This window comes from Dipodomys spectabilis, unplaced genomic scaffold (genome assembly GCF_019054845.1).
Source record: "Dipodomys spectabilis isolate Male_0828 unplaced genomic scaffold, ASM1905484v1 ptg000009l, whole genome shotgun sequence".
NCBI classification, from domain to species: Eukaryota; Metazoa; Chordata; class Mammalia; order Rodentia; family Heteromyidae; genus Dipodomys; species Dipodomys spectabilis.
Window position 1 is genome coordinate 17,758,557 of NW_024870686.1, and position 19,315 is coordinate 17,777,871.

At 40.8% G+C, this 19,315-nt stretch overlaps 1 protein-coding gene across 1 annotated transcript; it reads right to left on the bottom strand.

Annotated features, from left to right (window-relative positions):
• Window positions 1-11,082: 11,082 nt before the first annotated feature.
• Ing2 (inhibitor of growth family member 2) lies at window positions 11,083-19,315 on the bottom strand. Its single transcript, XM_042702038.1, has 2 exons — window positions 19,111-19,315; window positions 11,083-12,959 (listed from the first exon to the last, which is right to left on the bottom strand). The coding sequence occupies exons 1-2, from the start codon at window positions 19,280-19,282 to the stop codon at window positions 12,289-12,291; spliced, it is 843 nt and encodes a 280-aa protein (XP_042557972.1). The 5' UTR covers window positions 19,283-19,315; the 3' UTR covers window positions 11,083-12,288.

The window sequence follows — 19,315 nt, forward strand, 5'->3', positions numbered from 1 at the left end:
TTAACAAACATACCATGATACTCATTCAAAAACTATTTATTAAGAGTATACTGTGTATAAGTATTGTCCAAGGCACTGAATATACAGCTGTGAAAAAGTACTTTGTTCCTGCTCTCAAGGAGCTTACAGTGTAATTAGAGGAGACAATCAAAGGTCTCTTAAAAAAAAAAAAAGGTAAATGGATAGATCACATGCCCTTGAAAATTTACTCTTTTCAGTAGAGTTCTTTTCTATTTTTGTCTCTCTGTATCTATCTCAAATCTATACAAATACAATATTTGTTTGGATTACTATTACTGTAGCTGGGCTGGCAACATTAAAATTCTCGGAGAGGTGCAGTTCAGGTAAACACTCCTTTGTTCAGAGTTTATAAATTATGGCTTTCCTCCTAACTTACAAGGAAGAAGATAAGATGTGCCACAGGATTCCAGGGCATGCTAGAACTGCACCATAGAGGGAGCAAGTGAAATGGAACTCTGAGACAAGACCACTGTAGACAGAAGAGTAAGGGCAAAGGCCGGTGGCCTGAGCGCGCAGATTGTGCTTGATAACAAGGTGGCCAATAGGACTAGAACAGAATTAGCAAGACGGGAGTTCTGAAAGAGCTGGGAGCTGACTAACTGGGGCCACTGGGTTTCACTATGAAACAGAGGCCACTGGTGGACTTCGTAGAGAGACTGATTTGGTGGAATCTCTAGCTAATTTGTAGGTAATCAAATTCAAGCAGCCAAGGTAGACAGGAGACAAGTAACCTCTGCCAGATATATTTTGAAGGACAAAGTGACAGAATTTGCAGACAAATTGGCAGTGTAAGAGTAAAAAGAAGTCAAAGGTAACTTCAAGATTTTTTAGTCTGTGTGATAAAACAACAACATAAGAAACGCACTGGGTTTGTGTATGTTCTGGCTAAGTGAACAGAGGACAATCAGCTCACAATCTGAGTATGTAAGTCTGGCTGAGAGGTCTGGATTACTGATAAGCCTTTAGGAATCATCTTAGTATGAAAGGCACTTAAAGCCGCCAGGGAAGAAGAGATTCCCTAGGGAGCAGATTTCTGAAAGCTTAGCCCAGGACACTCTGGTACTTGGAGGACGATGCAGGGCCATCAGAACAGAGTGAGAAACAGTCTGTCAAGAGCAAAGTACTTTGTTTTTTGTATCCTGGAGGCCAAGTGGAAAAAAAAAAACATTTTTAGAAAGAGCGATCATTTGTGTCAAATGTTAGCAGAGACACATAATGACAGAATTGACAGTCACATTTGATCCTGGAAAGACAGTTTTACTGGAGTACCAGAGACAAGCCATTTCAGATGGAACAGCAGGAAAGTAGAGAGAGAAATTGACCATCTTTTTGAGGTTTCTCCAGAAAAGATGAAGTAACACACTAAAGGGATAAAAGTTAGCTTGGTTATGTGGGGGTTCTTGTCACCTTGTCAAGATGGGTAAACGTAACATTACATAGCAATGAGACTGCCCAGTGGAAAGCAAAACTGGATTTAGGCCGAAGAAATAGCAGCAAGAATGAAGTTCCTGCGTGCAAGCGAAGGGAGGGCCCAAAGACCAGCCAGCCACTTATCCACCAACCACAGAAGTTCTGGTGAACTTCGTTTTTTAAACAGAATTAATCACCTCGTGAGTATGAAGGAAGAAGGGCTGAGGAGTTCAAGAAAGCCGTGAAAGCCCAATAGTGGTCTCAGAGAGTTAAAAATAAAAACAAAAGTTGACTAAGAAAATGTAGGGTGGCCAGGCAGCTGTAAAAGCCTGCCTGTAGAACATTTGTCATGAACTGAAGACAAGTGTCATCGTCCGCACATTTGTGTCCACTTGAGCCCATTTCCAGCTCTCAGGCTGCAACTGCTGAGTAAGCTGGGAGTTGGATTCCAACAGAAGAAAAGGATAAGGGAGGGGAGAGTGTCGGCGGGCTAGGGCTGAGTGTGGAGGCCAGGGAAATAGGTCGGGCAAGGACAACCTAGAAGAGTGGCTGGTGAAGTTGGAGAAGTATTTTGAAGGCTTTGCTAGTGCTGGAGACCTTGCTAGCTCAGTCGGCAGGGAGGAAGGGATGAACTAGGACATAGGGAATTAGTCAGAGGATTGAGGATAAAAATGGAGCATTTGTTTATCTATCTATGGGTGGAAGGTAAAGATTTCAGAAGTTGTAACATAACACCACACAAGTGAATGGTGAGCTCAGACAGATCATTCAAGGTGAAGAAAAGAATTAAGGCCAAATAGTGAATAGACTGTGTCAACGATTTCTATTGTTTTTGCTCTTATATATCCTAAAAACTATATACATTCTCTCACACTTCTAAAATGTTTTATCATAAGCTTGCATGATTTCAGAGACTCTACTTTCTGGTGTTATACTGTCCATTTAATAATAAAGCAAAACATTAAAATTACATAAGATATATTCAATGAAATATAAATGCTATATCATACACTTTTAACATACTTCTACAAGTAAAATTTTTTAACATTACCTTTTTCTAAAATTTTGTTTCCTTTCAACTTCTCTCTCCCACTAAATGGTACTGATGTATTTTTAATCTTAAACCTTTTGATTATCCTGTTCTACTTCTTTGTAATCAAATGATGTATAAGTTCCTTTCTTCTGAATTGAATACTATCATTATTAGTTCACACTTGATTAAAACATCATGAAGATAATAACTAAAAATAAATAACTTACTTAGAATCATGACAGACTACTTAGGGTGAATTATATAGTGCTTTGAAAAAATATTTCTCAATTATCAGTATTTCAAATGTTCCTTGTGGTGCTTTTAAAACCACAAGCAGGAGGTGGGGTGTAACTCATTGGTAAGTATGTACTTAACATCTGTGAGGCCCTTTCCAAGTCCAGTATGCCACTGAAAACTGAAAAATCCTTCAGGCAACTAAATGGCTTGGTTTTTTTTTTTTTTTTTTGACATAGCAATGAGATGGTAATGAAGCAAAGAGAGCAAATAGTTAGTTTTCATTGTTTCAGAATGTACAGCCATTTCCAGAACTAGAGGTAAATGCATACCAGGGTGAAAGCCTTCCTTTCTTTTGTAAACTGAGACGGTTATGGAAAGGGAAATTCTCCCTTTGTACGACATTCTCATTTGGCCTTAATGCTTTACTGTCTTGGAATAAACATTCAACTATTCTTCATGTAGCTTTAACAAACCAATGTGTAGAGATAGACAGGAAGCCTCTTTCAGAATATAGATACCAGTACATCACATACTGCTTTAGCTTAAATTATTTAGTTCTAGGACGAATTTAATCTTCCCAAAGATCCAAATTAAGAGGTAAGAATCAGCTAAACTTAAAAATCACTAACCTGTGCTAGAAATGACTAATCTGGAACTCTACCAGTGATTCCATCTGGAATTACAATCCTTGGATAAGGCAGCTACCCCTTTTCTCCAGAGGCCCTATGCCTCATACACAGCTCAAATGCTAGTTCTAGCTCCAATTGCTATTTTTCTACCCTTTCCCAGAAACTTCTGACCATGACATTCATTTAGCAATTCTGACTTTCCAGTAAATGCATTTTACAGGAACAGATTATATTCATTACTATGAAATAACAATGAGACTGTGAGGAAAATCATTTAGTTGGCCTTTATAGGTTCTAAAGCTAAAAGAACATTACATTGAATTCTAGTAAACTTCAGAGCTCACTGGGAATGTGGAATTGCTGCCCAGAGGTCGCTTCTCACAGTCATCTAGTTGACCCATATGGTTATAATAAAATGTGGCTTGAACTAAGACATCATTATCATGTGTTTCTTGTCATCATAATTCCTCTTAACAGTGGTGTCATCAAAAGTTTCTCTGATCAATGGTGCTGTGGCTCAAATGGTAGAGTGTAAGCCTTGAGCTGAAGAGCTCAGGGACAGTGCCCAGGGCCAGAGTTCCACGACCAACAAAAAAAAAAAAGTTTCCCTGATCAGCTACAAAGGTTACACAGAACTATTGGTATGTCTGATATCTCGCAATCAAGAAGCTAGCAAGTTATTATTTTCAAAGTGGAGCTTGTAGAACACAACATGCTTATTGTCATTTGTTGTGGCAGACTTATACTTTTAAACATGTACACCTAATTGAGCATGAGGATCTAACAATCAGAAAGAAGATAAAGATCCTTATCTCTGGACTAATACTTTGAAATAATGGTCAAAGTGCTAAGACCATAATACTGAGGATATAGAAAAGTGAGGAACTTGAGTGCAATTCCCTGGTTCATGATTATCCCAAATATTTGGATGTGATTCACCCTTTGGCACAATCTTGCTTCACCCTACTCTCAGCTTTTTAGTAGGGAGAAATGTGGTGGTGTTTCTCAAAATGCTAACATAAATACATACTTTTGAATCCCTCAGAGGAAGGATATAATATGCAAAGCATCACAGCTTTCCAGGGCTGAGCATCCTAGGACCCATAGAACATGTTGGTTTGGGGCATGACCTCACTCCAGGCAAGAGGATGTTGCCTGACTATCACAGGAATGTTCTTATAGTTCCATGGGACATGATTCTGCAATTCTAGCTATACTACCTTTATCATATCAATGTCAAAAGTCAAGACAAGGCAGGTCTATGTGGGAAAATATATCAAGGAAACAAATAACATTCAATTTGTGGCTAGGGATTATTTACAAATGACTATGTATGGTAAAATTCTGTTTTGTATTTTTTCCCCTTTTCTCTCTTGGTAGGAAAGATCTCATGGAGAATAACAAGTAAAACAAACATGAAAGACTCTGGTAAAAAACAAATCAAAATCATCTACTTTAGTTGTCCATATAAACATGCACAGAAATCTACCTTTCGTTAAACAGAAACCCTGTACTGAGGTCTCCAACTCAATTCTTATTAACCTAAAATAATGAAATTTAATCTCCCAATTCCAGACAATTAAGCATTACTAATAGAAAGAGAAGTCTAATTAAAGATTAATTTTAATGTAACACACTTAGGGAGTACTTAAATACCTCTCTCTCAACTAGCTATGATAAAGTTTCCTTATTTATCATTGTAAAAGTAGAGAGGGGCTGGACTGTCAATTCCTTTAAATTACACCTTTAAATTTAGTGAGAATTATCAAGTAACTAAAGAATGGATGCAGAAGTTATTCCCTGGAACACTCAATGCCATGAATTATAGTGTTATAAACTTTTTGTTGTCAAAACTGAAAATTGTCTTAATCCTCACTTTTTTTTTTCTTTTGGCTACAGTGCTTTACAATTACTCTGTGAGACTTTACTTTTTTCAAAGTGGCAAAATGAACCTTTTTAACCCCAAAAATGAAATGTACTCCAATGAACAGAAGAAATTTTCTGCTACTTAAAATGATTTGTGTTAATATCTCAGGAAGGTGTGTGTGCACATGCAAAATACAGGCTGGGAATGTAGCTTAGCAGTAGAGTGCTTGCCTTACATGCATGAAGCCTTGGGTTCGATTCCTTAGTACCACATAAACAGAAAAAGCCAGAAGTGATGCTATGGCTCAAGTGCTAGAGCACTAGCCTTGAGCACAGAGAGATTTAGGGACAGTGCCCAGGACCTGAGTTCAATCCCCAGGACGGGCAAAAGAAACAAAAAAAGTTAGAAATACTATACGCTCCCTTTTGACATTTATTCATATCCTTTACATAGAACCAAACTCATTACTTCCCACTGAGGTGAGGATTCCATACTGTTATCTAAACTATGAACACATGGAAAGAAAATGAGCCAGCTGGCTTATGCAGTCTTCTCCATGGCAAGTTTCTAAGGTTAGTGTAGTATGTAAGGAAGGCCTGGTCAAAGTCATTGCATTTTGCTGGTCAAAGGATGTAGCAAAATGCTGCATGTAAGCAGTCAAGAACAGAGTAGAACCCCCCCCCCCCCACACACACCAATCTACCTACTTTAGAAAAAAGAAACCCACACATGGAACCTCTAACACTAGATCCTCTCTTACAGTCCTATTTATTCCTAAGCTAGATGCAAATGCCTTGCTGACTCAATATAAAGAGGGATACACACTACTAAGCATTTTTTGAAGAACAAAAAAATTGTTTAAAGACAATTAGAAGTACAGAGGCATTTAAAGGTCCCTCCATACTGAAGCAGAATTTAAGGATATCTCTATATAACAGCATGGTGCTGTGTCATAGGATGGACATTAAATATGAGTTCATACCTTCTCATATGCCAAAAAAGATTTAAGAACCTAGTTAAGAAAACAGGTCAAACTTACCCAATACTCTTGACATCTCAAAGAATACTGCTGACAGGTGCACAACTATCCAAGCTACCAAAATACCCTATGGTACTAAAAAAACCTCACTCTTTCAGTGCTTAGAGAAGATATGGGTTTATTATCATATGTGCAGGGTAATTGAAACTGCTTTGTAATCATCAAACAATTTTATGCTAGAGAATGATAAATCGGGAAGTTATCTGTGTAACTCTCAAGATTTGCTTCAGGTCTGGAATGATGGACCCAAAAGCAGTGCTATGACAAATTTGATCCAGGAATTCTCTTCCCAGTCAAAGAAAAGGCACTGAAGGGACTTTTTTTTTTTTTTAATTCTAGATCAGGCCAGACGAGACTAGAAATTCTATGGGTCAGACAGTAGCTTCTGATCAGTTACTATAAAACTAACAGACATGATGCTGGTCAGTAATGCTTACCAAAGTCTTAAGGGTATAAATACAACTTTAAATTCAGAAATAGTAGTTTTTATACTGAGATAGTAAAAAAACAAAAACAAAAACTTCAGTGGTTAGCTTTCTGTTACTGTTTCTTAAAATGAGTAGGATGGTAAGGAAGTATTCAAGAAAATTATTTTTATATCCTTTTGATAATTTAAATACTTTAGATGATTTACTAATCATGCCTTCTAGTAACGGGTAGACTGCACTCAGTTTTCACAGGAAATACTAGCTGGCCAGAATTTAGTATCACTGTTTTATTTTCATTATAGTTTAAGGTAATCTGCAATCTATGCATAAAAGTAGTACTAATTTTCTATGTATAGAATAATATACTTCCTTTTAAAAATGTTTCATCAGAGAGTTAACATAAGCCAATAAAAAAGGTGAGTTGATTTAAAAAGTAATATTTCAAAATATGATTTTAATGTTATGTTTGTGGTCAAACCTCTTCCAATTTTTCCATAGTATCTGTTTAGAAAATTCGACTTTAAGATGTAGAAACTGGCCAGTCATGCCTTCATGCCTATAATTATCGCTACTCAGAATAATTGTCTGAGGACTGAGGTTCAATGCTAGCAAAAGTATCGCTACTCAGGATAATTGTCTGAGGACTGAGGTTCAATGCTAGCCTTGGTAGACAAATCCAGAAATGGCCATGACTCCAGTAGTAGAGCACCAACCAGACTTGAGCAAAAAAAGCCAAGCAAGAGCTTGAGGTTACGTCCAAGCCCTACATTAAAAAAAAAAAAAAAAAAAAAGTCTAGTAATCATTTACATGAGTTGAAAGATATTGTATAAACTACATTTGTGATCAAGACCTTTCCCTCAGCCTCCTCATTCAGAAACAAAAGTAATAGCCATTTTAGGATATCATTGTACTGTCATTTTTCATCTCAACAAAATACAGGCCAGGGAGGACAGTGACCTGACCTAGCTCAGACAGCCCCATTCCCGCCCAAGCATCTCCCTGCGGCAATAGCAAAGGTTAGAAATCATGGTTTCTCTGATGAATAGTTAAGCAATCATGGTAAAGGTAATTCCAAACAACAAACGCTACCAAAACTCTTGAACTTTTATCAAGAGGGGAAGTGCTGTCTAGCTCTTTTATGCCAACTGCTCCTTGCAGATTTGACTTCCAGTCTGCTCCATGAAGGATAATGACCATAGAGCCCTCAGAGAAGCCACCTCTGTACATACATAGAGAACTAAGAGATGGAATTTTTCTGGCTTTGAGAGATTTTGAAAGCTGAAGTCATTTTAAATGTTTATCTTTCTTTTTTTTTTTAAATACCTGCATCCAGTGAAGAGAATGAGCTATTAGCTTATTTCAAGTTATGACCAAAATGTCTAGCTTGACTGCACTATACTTCTGACTGGTATTCCTGGGGCATTCAATTCCCTAAGTGGCATTTTATACACACCTCTAATTCCTACAGACTTCCACCATCTTTTCCCCAGCAAAGTGGAAGGTATTAGAGAGTACAATCTCATGTTCCCAGTACTAAAGTTAATAACCTATCTGCATTTACTCCCATACACTCCATGGCCTAAGCACTAGCAGGTCAGCTTATTGTCTTTAGTTGCTGTTTTATATCCAGTACCTAAGACAATGCCTTGCAAGTGCAGAAACAGTATTTGAGTAAGTGGATAAGTGAACTACTGCCATCTTTTACATTAAGAGCTTATAGTACACAGTAATTGCTGTCACTATTCTAACTCTGCAAGCAGTCCTTCATCCTCCAAAATTGCAGCTTTCTAAACTCAACAATGACCCCGCTAATGTGTGTTCATGAATGAGTTGATTTCCTGTTTGGTGTGCATACCAGTCCCAGGGCTTCCTGGGGCTTGAATTCAGGGGCTGGACATTTGCTGTCCTTGAGCTTTCATGCTCAAGTCTAGTGCTCTACCACTTGAAGCCACAGCTCCACCTTCACCTTTTTTGGTGGTTGGCCAGAGAGAAAAGTTTCATAAACCTATGAATCGTCATCCCCAGAGCTCAGCCCTCCTGAGTAGCTAGAATTATAGGCATGAGCCACTGGCACCTGGCAGGTGATTCACTTTCTGAAGCCCTTTCTTCTGTTTCGGTTGAATCATTTTTTGGTTTTCATTAAGGGTTCTCAAAAAGCTCCTTTGCTGGTTCTTCTGTATTACAAGGGTTGCAGTACCTAGGGCTGACTCCTTTCTATATACCTGGTTGCTACTCAAAATGCAGAGTTTTGAGCAGCAGCAAATTTGTTAAAAAAGTAGAATCTCAGGGCCCATACCATATCTGTTGAATCAGAATCTGCATTTTTCAACAAATTGAGATGACTCGTGCATAGAAACTTGGAGAAGCACGAATTCAATCACATGACTTCATCACCATTGATAGGCAGACTCTTCAGTGGTTATTGCCTCTCTCTTCCCTCAATTCCATGGTATTCTCCTAGAAATTGGAGGCATCTCAAAACATGCACAGAACAAAAACCTTATTTTCCCCTCAAGCCAAAAACCTAAGTTGTCATCACTTTACTTTCTAATTCCTGGGCCTAAGTCCTGGTGGCTATGTTTTTAAAACAGAGAGCTATCATTACACATCATTTCCGTTTCTAACCACCATAATTTAAGCCACCAGTATTTTCTGGTGCAGATTTCTGAGTCTTCTGTTTCCCGATTTCCATCTATGCTGCCCATAATACTATAAACAGTATCAACTATGACCTTCAAATCCGATCATGGCTCCCAACCCTTCAATGGCTTGCCCAATTTTTCATGGCTTCCCTGAGCCTACACTTCCCTTGTCCTTCTACAATGTGCTCTAACACTTGGCTTCAAGTTTGTTCTACTCCTCCCACCCCAAACGCTTTATACCTATTTCATTTCCTTATTTCTGTTCTATATACTCTATTTTACTTGCATTTCAGCACTTAAAGTCACCTGACATTATATGTGCTTGATTCGTCCACCAAGATATAAGGGCCACAAGAAGGGGCTTTTTCTTTTAACACCACACCCAGGTTAAACAGTTCCTGGTGCACATTGCACTTAAGAATAGGAGTATTCAAGTGTTGACCATAGAACTGCAGAGGTAGGAGATACACTGTTGTGTATGTATCTACACTTATATGTGCTACAGTTACACAAATCTGGATGTTGAGAATCCATTAGCAGTTTCCAAAGTTTTCAAAATGGGGCAGTGGTTCTGAAACATTTCTATACACTAGAATGGGGATCTGTACATTAGAATGAAGGTTTAGAATTTCTTTTTGGGGGGGAGGGAGGTGTCAGTGATGGGGCTTGAACTCTGGGCCTGGACACTGTCCCTCAGCTCTTATCAGCTCAAGGCAAGCACTCTACCACTTGAGCCACAGAGCCACTTCCAGTTTTCTGGCGGTTAATTGGAGATGAGAGTCTCACGGACTTTCCTGCCTGGGCTGGCTTTGAACTGTGATCCTCAGATCTCAGTCTCCTGAATAGCTAGGAGGATTACAGGCATAAGCCACCAGCGCCCAGCAGGGTTTAGAATTTCTAATGCATAAATCACATTCCAAATGAACTATGTCACAATTGCTGAAGTTAGGGTACAGGTATCCATGGTTTTTGAAACCCCTGAGGTAATTCCAATGTGAGATAAACCGCTGGAATATAGCTATAAGATGGTAACTATGATATGATATGGTAAATGAGAAAAGAAAGAACTCTCCATTGTAATGTTATATGAATTTAAGACTTCTATTTCCCATATGCTGCAGAAAACTAAAGGAAATTCATAAAAACAAAGCTGTTAAAAACATTAGGAGCATATCTTCCAGGATATTCCAGGTTTGTTTGCATATCAAAGTGGAAATCAAACTTGGGCATTTCGGTTAGTTGTTTTTTTTTCCTCCCTTCCATATGCTGAGACAAATTGATATATAAAAAAACCGGTAACTTCTATAGAAGTCACACCTGAAGGATTTGGGGGGGGCTTGGCCTCAACACTGCTTTTTAATGGTGTCAGTTAAATAGCTCACTCTAGGAAAAACCCCTTTATCAGTGAAACAAAATGCTACCTTCTCAAGAAGGAAAAGGGTTCTTTACAATTTGATATAAATTAATTCTTAATCATACTATTATTTCTTGCTTAAGAAATAACATCACCAACTAGCTCTAATCACCAATTAAAATAGCCTTAAGACAGAACTTAATATTGTGCATTTATCCAACTGTCAAGCTCACCTTTATCTTCAGACTGCAGAATGGACAACATAAACAAAAGAGAAAAACCATTTCATTATTAAGATCCTTCACTACAGCACAATTCTAATTCAAAAGAACCTTGGAGATAGTTAAGCCAATTCATTTTATAAGTAAATGACTTGACACTCAGACAAGGTAAAATGATGTGCCTCAAAGTCACACAGGAAGGCTAGAAGAGAAAAAAACATTTTTTTTTCCAAGTAAGATAGGACATTTCACATGTTAATCAAAAAGAATCAAGGTCATCAGATTAAAATGATATGAGAAATAAAAGAATGTTACACAGGATTTAAAGGACTAGCCAAGCTATACTGCCCCTTTCAACCAAAACTGCTCCAGACATATGGACACATATCAATTAGAATGCTTACCCTTAAAATATTAGAATCTTGCAATTGAATTTACAAAATACATTATTAATTGCATTGTTATAATGAAATTAGTTCATTAAACATGAAAACATCAAACAGCACCAATACCAGAAAGTTAAGAAGGTAAATACACTATTAATTAAAATAATGTATAGTCACTGATTGGGACAGAAATGAACTATATTCCCTAACAAAGCTATTAAGATGCATTTTTTAAATTGTTCAACCTTGAACCATGATAGTAAATAATCCAAATTTTGCCAATATTAACGAATGGCAACATTTTTGGTATCCTAACTACTCACCTGTCCCAATTAAACCAACAAAACACAAAACTTCTTAAGCCCTAGATTAAATGTATCTATTTTGAGAAGCAGGAAGGCATTTACAAATGGGCTAGCGGTATATCAAAATGCTACTAAGGAAAAGACAGCAGCAAATACTCTAATAAGAGCACATTATTCCACTTGGATCCCAAATTATTTTTATCTCTAGTTCCGTAAATTTCTGGAAGACTAGAGAGTAACAAGTATATGTATAAATGGGGCTAGGCAAAAAGCAGCTCTAAAGAGAACAGTGTCATATTTAAATTACCCAAGATTATCCAATACTTTCAGAGAAATCCAGCTATATCTAAATTTTTTAAGCACATAGAACTAAACTGTTAGCAAAATTTTTATGTTTACCCCCAAAAATAGCACTGGTGTTTAAAGTGAGAATGAAATAGGCATGGTTTGTGAAATCTGTACAATATCCACATCACTGTCTCCCTGGTTCCCTGGTCCTTTCTTCAGGTGATCTGAAGACTACCTGGTTTAAAATATTTGGTAATTCAGTGCAGAAAATTAAGGTCACAGACAAAGTACAACAACTTTTAATACACCATTAATACTAATGATTAAAAATTATTGCATAGTCGTATGCATTTACCCTAAAACATTTTCTGAAAGTAAACCAATTATATAAAAGACAAATAACCCTTTAAAATATGGATGGCCTTTACTACCTCGATCTTCTTTCCTTTTTTGTCTTTTCTGTACTTTTGTCCATAGTTTTCTCATTATCTCCCCTGCACTTTGGGCAATACCATTTCCCCTTTGGTTTATAGGTAAGTGAAACACATGAAAAGTGAAACCACTCAATCGGACACTGTTCATTGTCACAGCCTATCATTTCCCCATAAGACACTTGGTTACATAAACAGTATGTAGGTTCATTGGGATCTATTGCAAACTCAACAGGTGAAGTTTCCCTTTCCTGCTTGGCCTTAGAGCGTTTCTTTTTCTTGGCTGACTTGGATTTCTTTTCTTTAGGTGGCTGATCATCACAATCTTCAATCCCATTTGTCATATGACACAAATCACGGCTTTCACTGGTTCGCTGTCTACGGGGTCTTCTTGAAGATCTTTCTGGTTGGTTAGAATCCATCTTTGTTTTATCTGAGGCTCTTTCACTGTCAGCAGGATCTTGGAAACACTGTGAATGTAACTCCATTTGTCTTGCTCGATTTTCCACCAATTCAAGCATTTGTGTGACAATCTGAATTTTTTCATCTCCCAATTCTTGACTATTGATTAATGCTCTCTGGAGATGCTGCTGTAGGCGTTTTTTCTGGTTTGAATCATCTTCTTTCTTGTATTTTTCATAGACATCATCAATTTCCTTTAATGTTTCTAAAAAGAGGAAAAGGAAAAGAACATGTATATTAGCACATATAACATTAAGTTATAACTAACTCAAAGCATCAACCCACATTCCTCTCTAGTATGTGTGCACATTACAAACTTGACTGCTGGGTACTAGGTAGCTCACACCTATAACCCTGGATCCTCAGGATTGAAGTCTGAAGCCAGCCCAGGCAGGAAAGTCTGTGAGAATTTCATCTCCAATTAACCACCAAAAAGCTGGAAGTGGAGCTGTGGCAAAGCACACTAGGCTTGAGAAAAAAGCTCCTGGGGCCATACCCAGGCCCCGAGTTCAAGCCCCAGGACTGGCACAGAAAAACAAACAAAAAAAACCTCGATTGCTAAGCCAATGGCACACAACTGTAGTAATCCTAGCTACTTAGGAGGCTGAGATCTGAAGGATCACAATTTAAGGCTAGTCCAGACAGCAAAGTTTGCTAGACTCCAATTCCAAAATAACCATGGCTTAAGTAGGAGAATGGCAGTCTAGCAAACATGAGGCTGTGTTCAAACCCTAGTAAGAGAAAAACGTTATTCTCCATACAAAGACATTACACAGTATGAATGTGCACTTAGAAAAAAAAACACAAAACTTTAAAACTATGTATATTAAAAAGATAATTCAATAAATTAATAATCAACAGTATTTTATATATGCAGAAATACTTAAGGCCACTTTAGAGTCTACTAGGTTTCTTATTTACTGCCCATATACCACTCAAACTTTCTAACAACCCATACACAAATCTGACATGCTGAACTCCAATCCTAAAACTTGAAGAGGTTCTAACACTAGATTACAGATGACAGTCCAACTCTGTTTACAGTTCAATCAATGACTCTAGAGAGACCTGATAACCTTCACTTTCACCATGGTACCCTTGGACAATCTTAGAAAAGGCAAACATCAGCAACTCTTAGCTTCCTATCATCTTAGTTTTATTGGCACTTTTATTTTAGGGTCACAAGGGAATTTCCAAAAATTAAAACTATTTCCAAAGTAGGTCTATTGTTTCTGGCACCACCTGACCAAGCTACTATAAAATTACAGTATAATCAGCACTGGATCGTTCTGCCTTTGTAGATAATTCAGCAGTTGATTCTAAACTTTTTGAAACTGCTGATTCAATTGCACAGCGAATAGGACACTTATTTAAATAACATAAAATAGCTGAGTCACTAGAAAGCATGCAAAAATCTGAAAATGCACCGACCTACTGTGATGGTGCATGCTTGTAATTCCAGCACTTGTTAGGCAGAATTATTTGGGTGGTATAGGTTGGAGGATCAAGAGTTCAAGGCCAGCCAGAAGTATATAGACCTGTCTCAGAACAACAGAAAAAAAAAAATCTGAAAATATAATTTTGGATGTCACCAAAGAATACTTTTGTTGGTCATAGGGCTTGAATTCTGGGCCTGAACGCTGTTCCTCAGCTCTACAAACTCAAGGCTAGTGCTCTACCACTTGAGCCACTGTACCACTTCCAGTTTTCTGAGTGTTTTATTGGAGATGAGTCTCACAGGCTTTGAACCACAATTTCTGATCTCAGGCTCCTGAGTAGCTAGGATTACAGACGTGAGCCACTGGTGCCCAGCTCAAAAGAATACGTAAGAGCTATTTCTTGTCCTTACAAAATATGCTGCCTGAAAGAGTTCTGTCTTAGAAGAGGTGGGAAAATAAACATTAATTTATCACACCACATAACACACCATTTCTACACTCCATTATTGCTGCCTGCCTACCCCTCTCTTATATATTCCAATGTTATTTACTACAAAACACAGAAATGTTAAAAATTTGAGTAAAATGCATACACTGGAACTGTCTTAAAGTAAGGTAACAAATATTTAATACAATTCTTAGGAGTTAGCTCCTCCCTGAATACTGCAGGCTCTCATAGTGGATGGGCAACTGTGCCACCACAGTTGAGAGTACTCATACTTGCACAACATATTGTCAAATAAGGCTGTCTATAGCATTTGCTCCACTAGGCTTACAAGTGGATTTCCTGAGAACCTAACTGTTGTCCAGAAAAAAATGGCATTATTTTACTGTTACAAAATTATTTTTAAATTTACACGCTGGTGGATGACGCATGTAATCCCAGCCACTTAAGATAAGATGGGAAGGACTGAGGGTGCAGTGGTACTGACACACCAACCCAAGCTAGGGTGGAGGCTGAGATTGGGAAGATCACAGTTCCAGAAAAGTCTGGGAGATTCTGTGTCTACAGAGGGGGAAGCTGGATACAGAAGCAGACATTTGTGATCTCAGCAACCACCAAGAGGAGGGACCCTACTTCAAAAATAAACAGTGAGGAAAATGGCTGGAAATAAGATGTAAGTACTAGAGCACTAGCCTGGCAAGCACAAGGCCTGCCAAAAAGGGGAAAAGACAAACTTCATTTCAAGTATTTTCTAATAATGATTCAGAATATAAAAGCCATATAGCATACTTGCACATATTTATTGTATGAGATAAAAATTCACATTTCAAAGGTATCTAAATTATGTAGTGAGAAGAAAGGAAATCAACACTTCCTCAGCCCCTATCATGTGGTAAATATTTTATCATTTTAATCTCCACAGAAAACTTGAGAGGAAGCTACCATTTCTATGTGTTAAAAAAAAATAATTCAAGGGGTTAAGAAACCTCAGACTTTATATACAGACTTTATCTGCTTGTACCATTTAAGCACTTTCAACAGGCTGCATGAAAAGCACTTGAAATTATGTATTAAGTTTTAGTAGTTCAAAGGCTAACCATTTTCTGTAACAAATACTCCACTCATTTGTGATTTTTTTCTATTCCTAATCCTTTTTTTGAAATAAAATTTTTGTATTTGATTCAATAATCTCTGAAAGTATCTCTTTACCGTGGGGAGAAATGTGATTGCCTCTATATAATTTGTAACATTAAATACTAATGCATTACATCCCCAGACCAGAAAAATTTAAGAACTAGTGAAAAAAGTCCTATCTGAACACCAAGCACAAAAGCGTATAAAGCTAATAAATATATAAAACTTTGCAGCGGCTGGGAAGGTGGCTCAGTGGTAGAGTGCTTGCCTTGCATGCCTGAGGCCCTGGGTTTGATTCCCCAGCACCACATAAGCAAAAAGAAAAAAAGCCGGAAGTGGCGCTATGGCTCAAGTGGTAGAGTGCTAGCCTTGAGCTGAAGAGCTGAGGGACAGCGCCCAGGCCCAGGGTTCAGGCCAGCACGACCAGACCCAAAAAAAAACAAAAACAAAAACAAAAAAAACTTTGCAAGTTATCTTAGCACCTGTGTCCATGACTGAAAACTAGATCACTGTTTTAAGGTTAATCTTGAAAATAATCACAATGGGACTGAGGATTTGTAATATCTTTCAATTTTATATGGACTGCTATATTCCTACTATCATAACAGCAATTTTTAACAACTGGATGATCAGACAGCAGACTTCCCACTGAAGAAATTATGATTACCCCCATCTTAAAATAGCATTACTTTTAAGAAGGCACACATACCTTTAAAGAAATTAAAGAACATGTAAGCATTACAAACATCATTGAAAAACTATAAACATACAACATAGAATTCCTAAATGCTCCCCTCTCTCTTTCTACCTACCCTTCTTCTCCCCCCGCCCTTCTCCCACAATCCTGGGGCTTGGGGCTTAATTTCCTACCTCAGATCTCAGCTTCCCGAGTACCTAGGATTACAGATGTGAGAACCACCAGTGTGACAGGCCATATGTCTCATTTTAGAGCTACCTTTTACATGCTCCATAACTGTAGAAAAAAGTACAACTGTTAACTGTTATCTACTTATTTTTTGTGTCAGTTCTGGAACTTGAACTCAGGACCCTGGGCATGGTCCTTGAAGGGTGTGCCAATGGCACCAGCTACAAGTGTTATTTTTTAAAAAGGAAAAGAAACCAGGTGCAGGCAATCCTAACTACTCAGGAGGTTGAGATCAGAGGGTTGTGGTTCAAAGCCAGCCTGGCCAGGAAAGACTTTGAAACTCTTATCTCCAATTAACCCCCAAATAAAGCTGAAGTGGAGCCAGTGGCTCAAGTGGTAGAGTTCAAGCCTCAGAACCAGTGCTCAGGAAACATACACACACATACACACACACACACACACAGAGGAAATGCCATATGACACAATATGAGAATGGATGTGTACCTGAAGCGTCCAGCTTTGAAGTAAAATATTCTCCATCTAAGTAACTCAGCAAATTAAAAACTTCTTTTGAGATGGAATCTATGTACCCTAGACTGTCCTCAAACTAAAAATTCTGGGACTACAGGTGCAAACTACTAGTTAAACTCCTTGAAAGTTTTATCTGTATGATGAGGTTTAACTTCATATATTCTGGGCCTGGTGCAATAATTGGCATACATGGATTCAGAAAACAAATGAATAGGTTAAAACAGATGCCTAAATGCTCTTCTTATGGAACAGTCCAGAAAATATTATCTTAGAAGTAGGTTATTCTTTGGCCATTGGGTTAGTGACATGCATTGGGGGGGGGGGGGGAGGGATGGGGGACGCGACTGGTCCTAGCTAGAACCCAGGGGCCTGAGCGCTGTCCTTCAACTTTATCGCTGTACCACTTGGAGCCACAGCTCCATTTCTGGCTTTTGGGTGATTAATCAGAGATAAGGGTCTTTTGGACTTTTCTGCTGGGGCTAGCTTCAAACCGTGATCCCGAGTAGCTAGGATTACAGGTGTGAGCCACCGGCGCCCGGCTTAGTGAAAAGTGTCTTCAAAAATAGAGAATGGGTCCACATGTCCGCTTTAGGTCTAAAGCCTTCTTGATTTGGGGTTGCTAAAAGCAAGGGGGGGGGGGGGAAGGCAGGCAAAAGGTGATGAACTGCACCGTAATAAAGGCTGACGCCCTGCCTCAGTTTCTCTGACTATAATAAAAGATGGTTGTCGTCTTATCACTTAAACACGTAAATAAAACTTGGAGGGGGAGGGACCGCGGGGTGAAGGGACGCCAAGCGGTTGCCCGGTCAACGAAGCCACTTCCTCCCTGGGGCCCGGAAGTGACACCTGGCCCGGAACCTACGCGGAGCCAGGGTCGGCGCCCGTCCCGGGAGCCGCGTCCCCGGCCTGGACCCCTCGGGTGGGAGGATGTTCTACACCTCACCACGAGCGCGCTGCGAGGCCCGGGGCCGCGTCCGCCGGGGCCCCGCCGACGCCCCGGCCGGGCCCGAGCGCCGCCCGCCCCGGCCCATTCCGACACCAGCCATTTTCCAGCCCCGCGGGAGCGCGCCGCGCGCCGCACCCCGCCCCGGCCCACGTCACTCCCAGGCCCCGCCCCCGGGACGGGCCCTCCCCGCCACACACCCCCCTCTTCCTCCACCCACCCCCCCCGGTCCCGGCGGAGGGGGGGGAGGGACCCCTCCCCTCCTAGCCACTCGGCCGGAGCAGAGCTCAAGGCGGCGACACCCGGCGTCCCGGAACTTTCCCCGGGGCGAGTGGGAGGCACGGGGTGCCCCGCGTCCCGCCGTGTCGGGGTGCTGGGGCGCGGGCTCCCCCGGGTCCGCCTCGGCCGCCCCTCCCCTCCCCCCAGCGCGTTCCGATGCATCAGCTCGCCGGGGAGCTGAGGGCCGCCGGGGGCGAGGGACAGCCAGCCCCGCGGCCGTCTCCCCGAGGCTCCCGCCGGGTGGCACCCTCCCTCGCCCCGCGGGGCGGCGGGGAGGCACGGGGCCCGCGGACGCCGGAACAAATGCAGCTTAAAATGGCTGATTCCCTCCCCACAGCAGCTGCAGCCGCTGGGGCTGCAGCGGGGGCTGAGGAGCGACCCTCCCGACCCCCTCCACACACACACACACACACACACCCCTACACGCGCGCGCGCGCAAGCACACACACACACACACCCCGAAACCCCTTCCAAGTCCTCCGGAGCGCAGCCGGGAAAAGGAAGGGCCACGACTCGGGTCTCCACCCTCCTCGTCGTCCCGCTTGCACGCTCGGGAGCGGGGGATGGGAGGGTGGGTGTCACGGGAGGGACGGACAGTGGCACTTCCCGGGGCGGGCCGAGGGCCGGAGCAGCCCGAGGCCCGCAGATCCCGGGAGCGGCGGAGTCACCTCGCGGGCCTCCCCCCCCCCCCCCCCCCGCGCCCCGCGCCCGGTCCCTTACCTTGATATTTGTTGTCCAGCTCTCGCAGCACGGACACGTTCCTCTGCATGTCGTGGGGCAGCGACTCCACGCACTCGAGGTAGTCCTGCACGTAGCAGGTGAGCAGCCGGCTCCGCTCCCCGGTGAGGAGCGCGGCCGGCGGGTACAGTTGCTGCTGCTGCTGCCCTAACATCCTCGCCGCCGCCGCCGCCGCCGCCTCCGCATC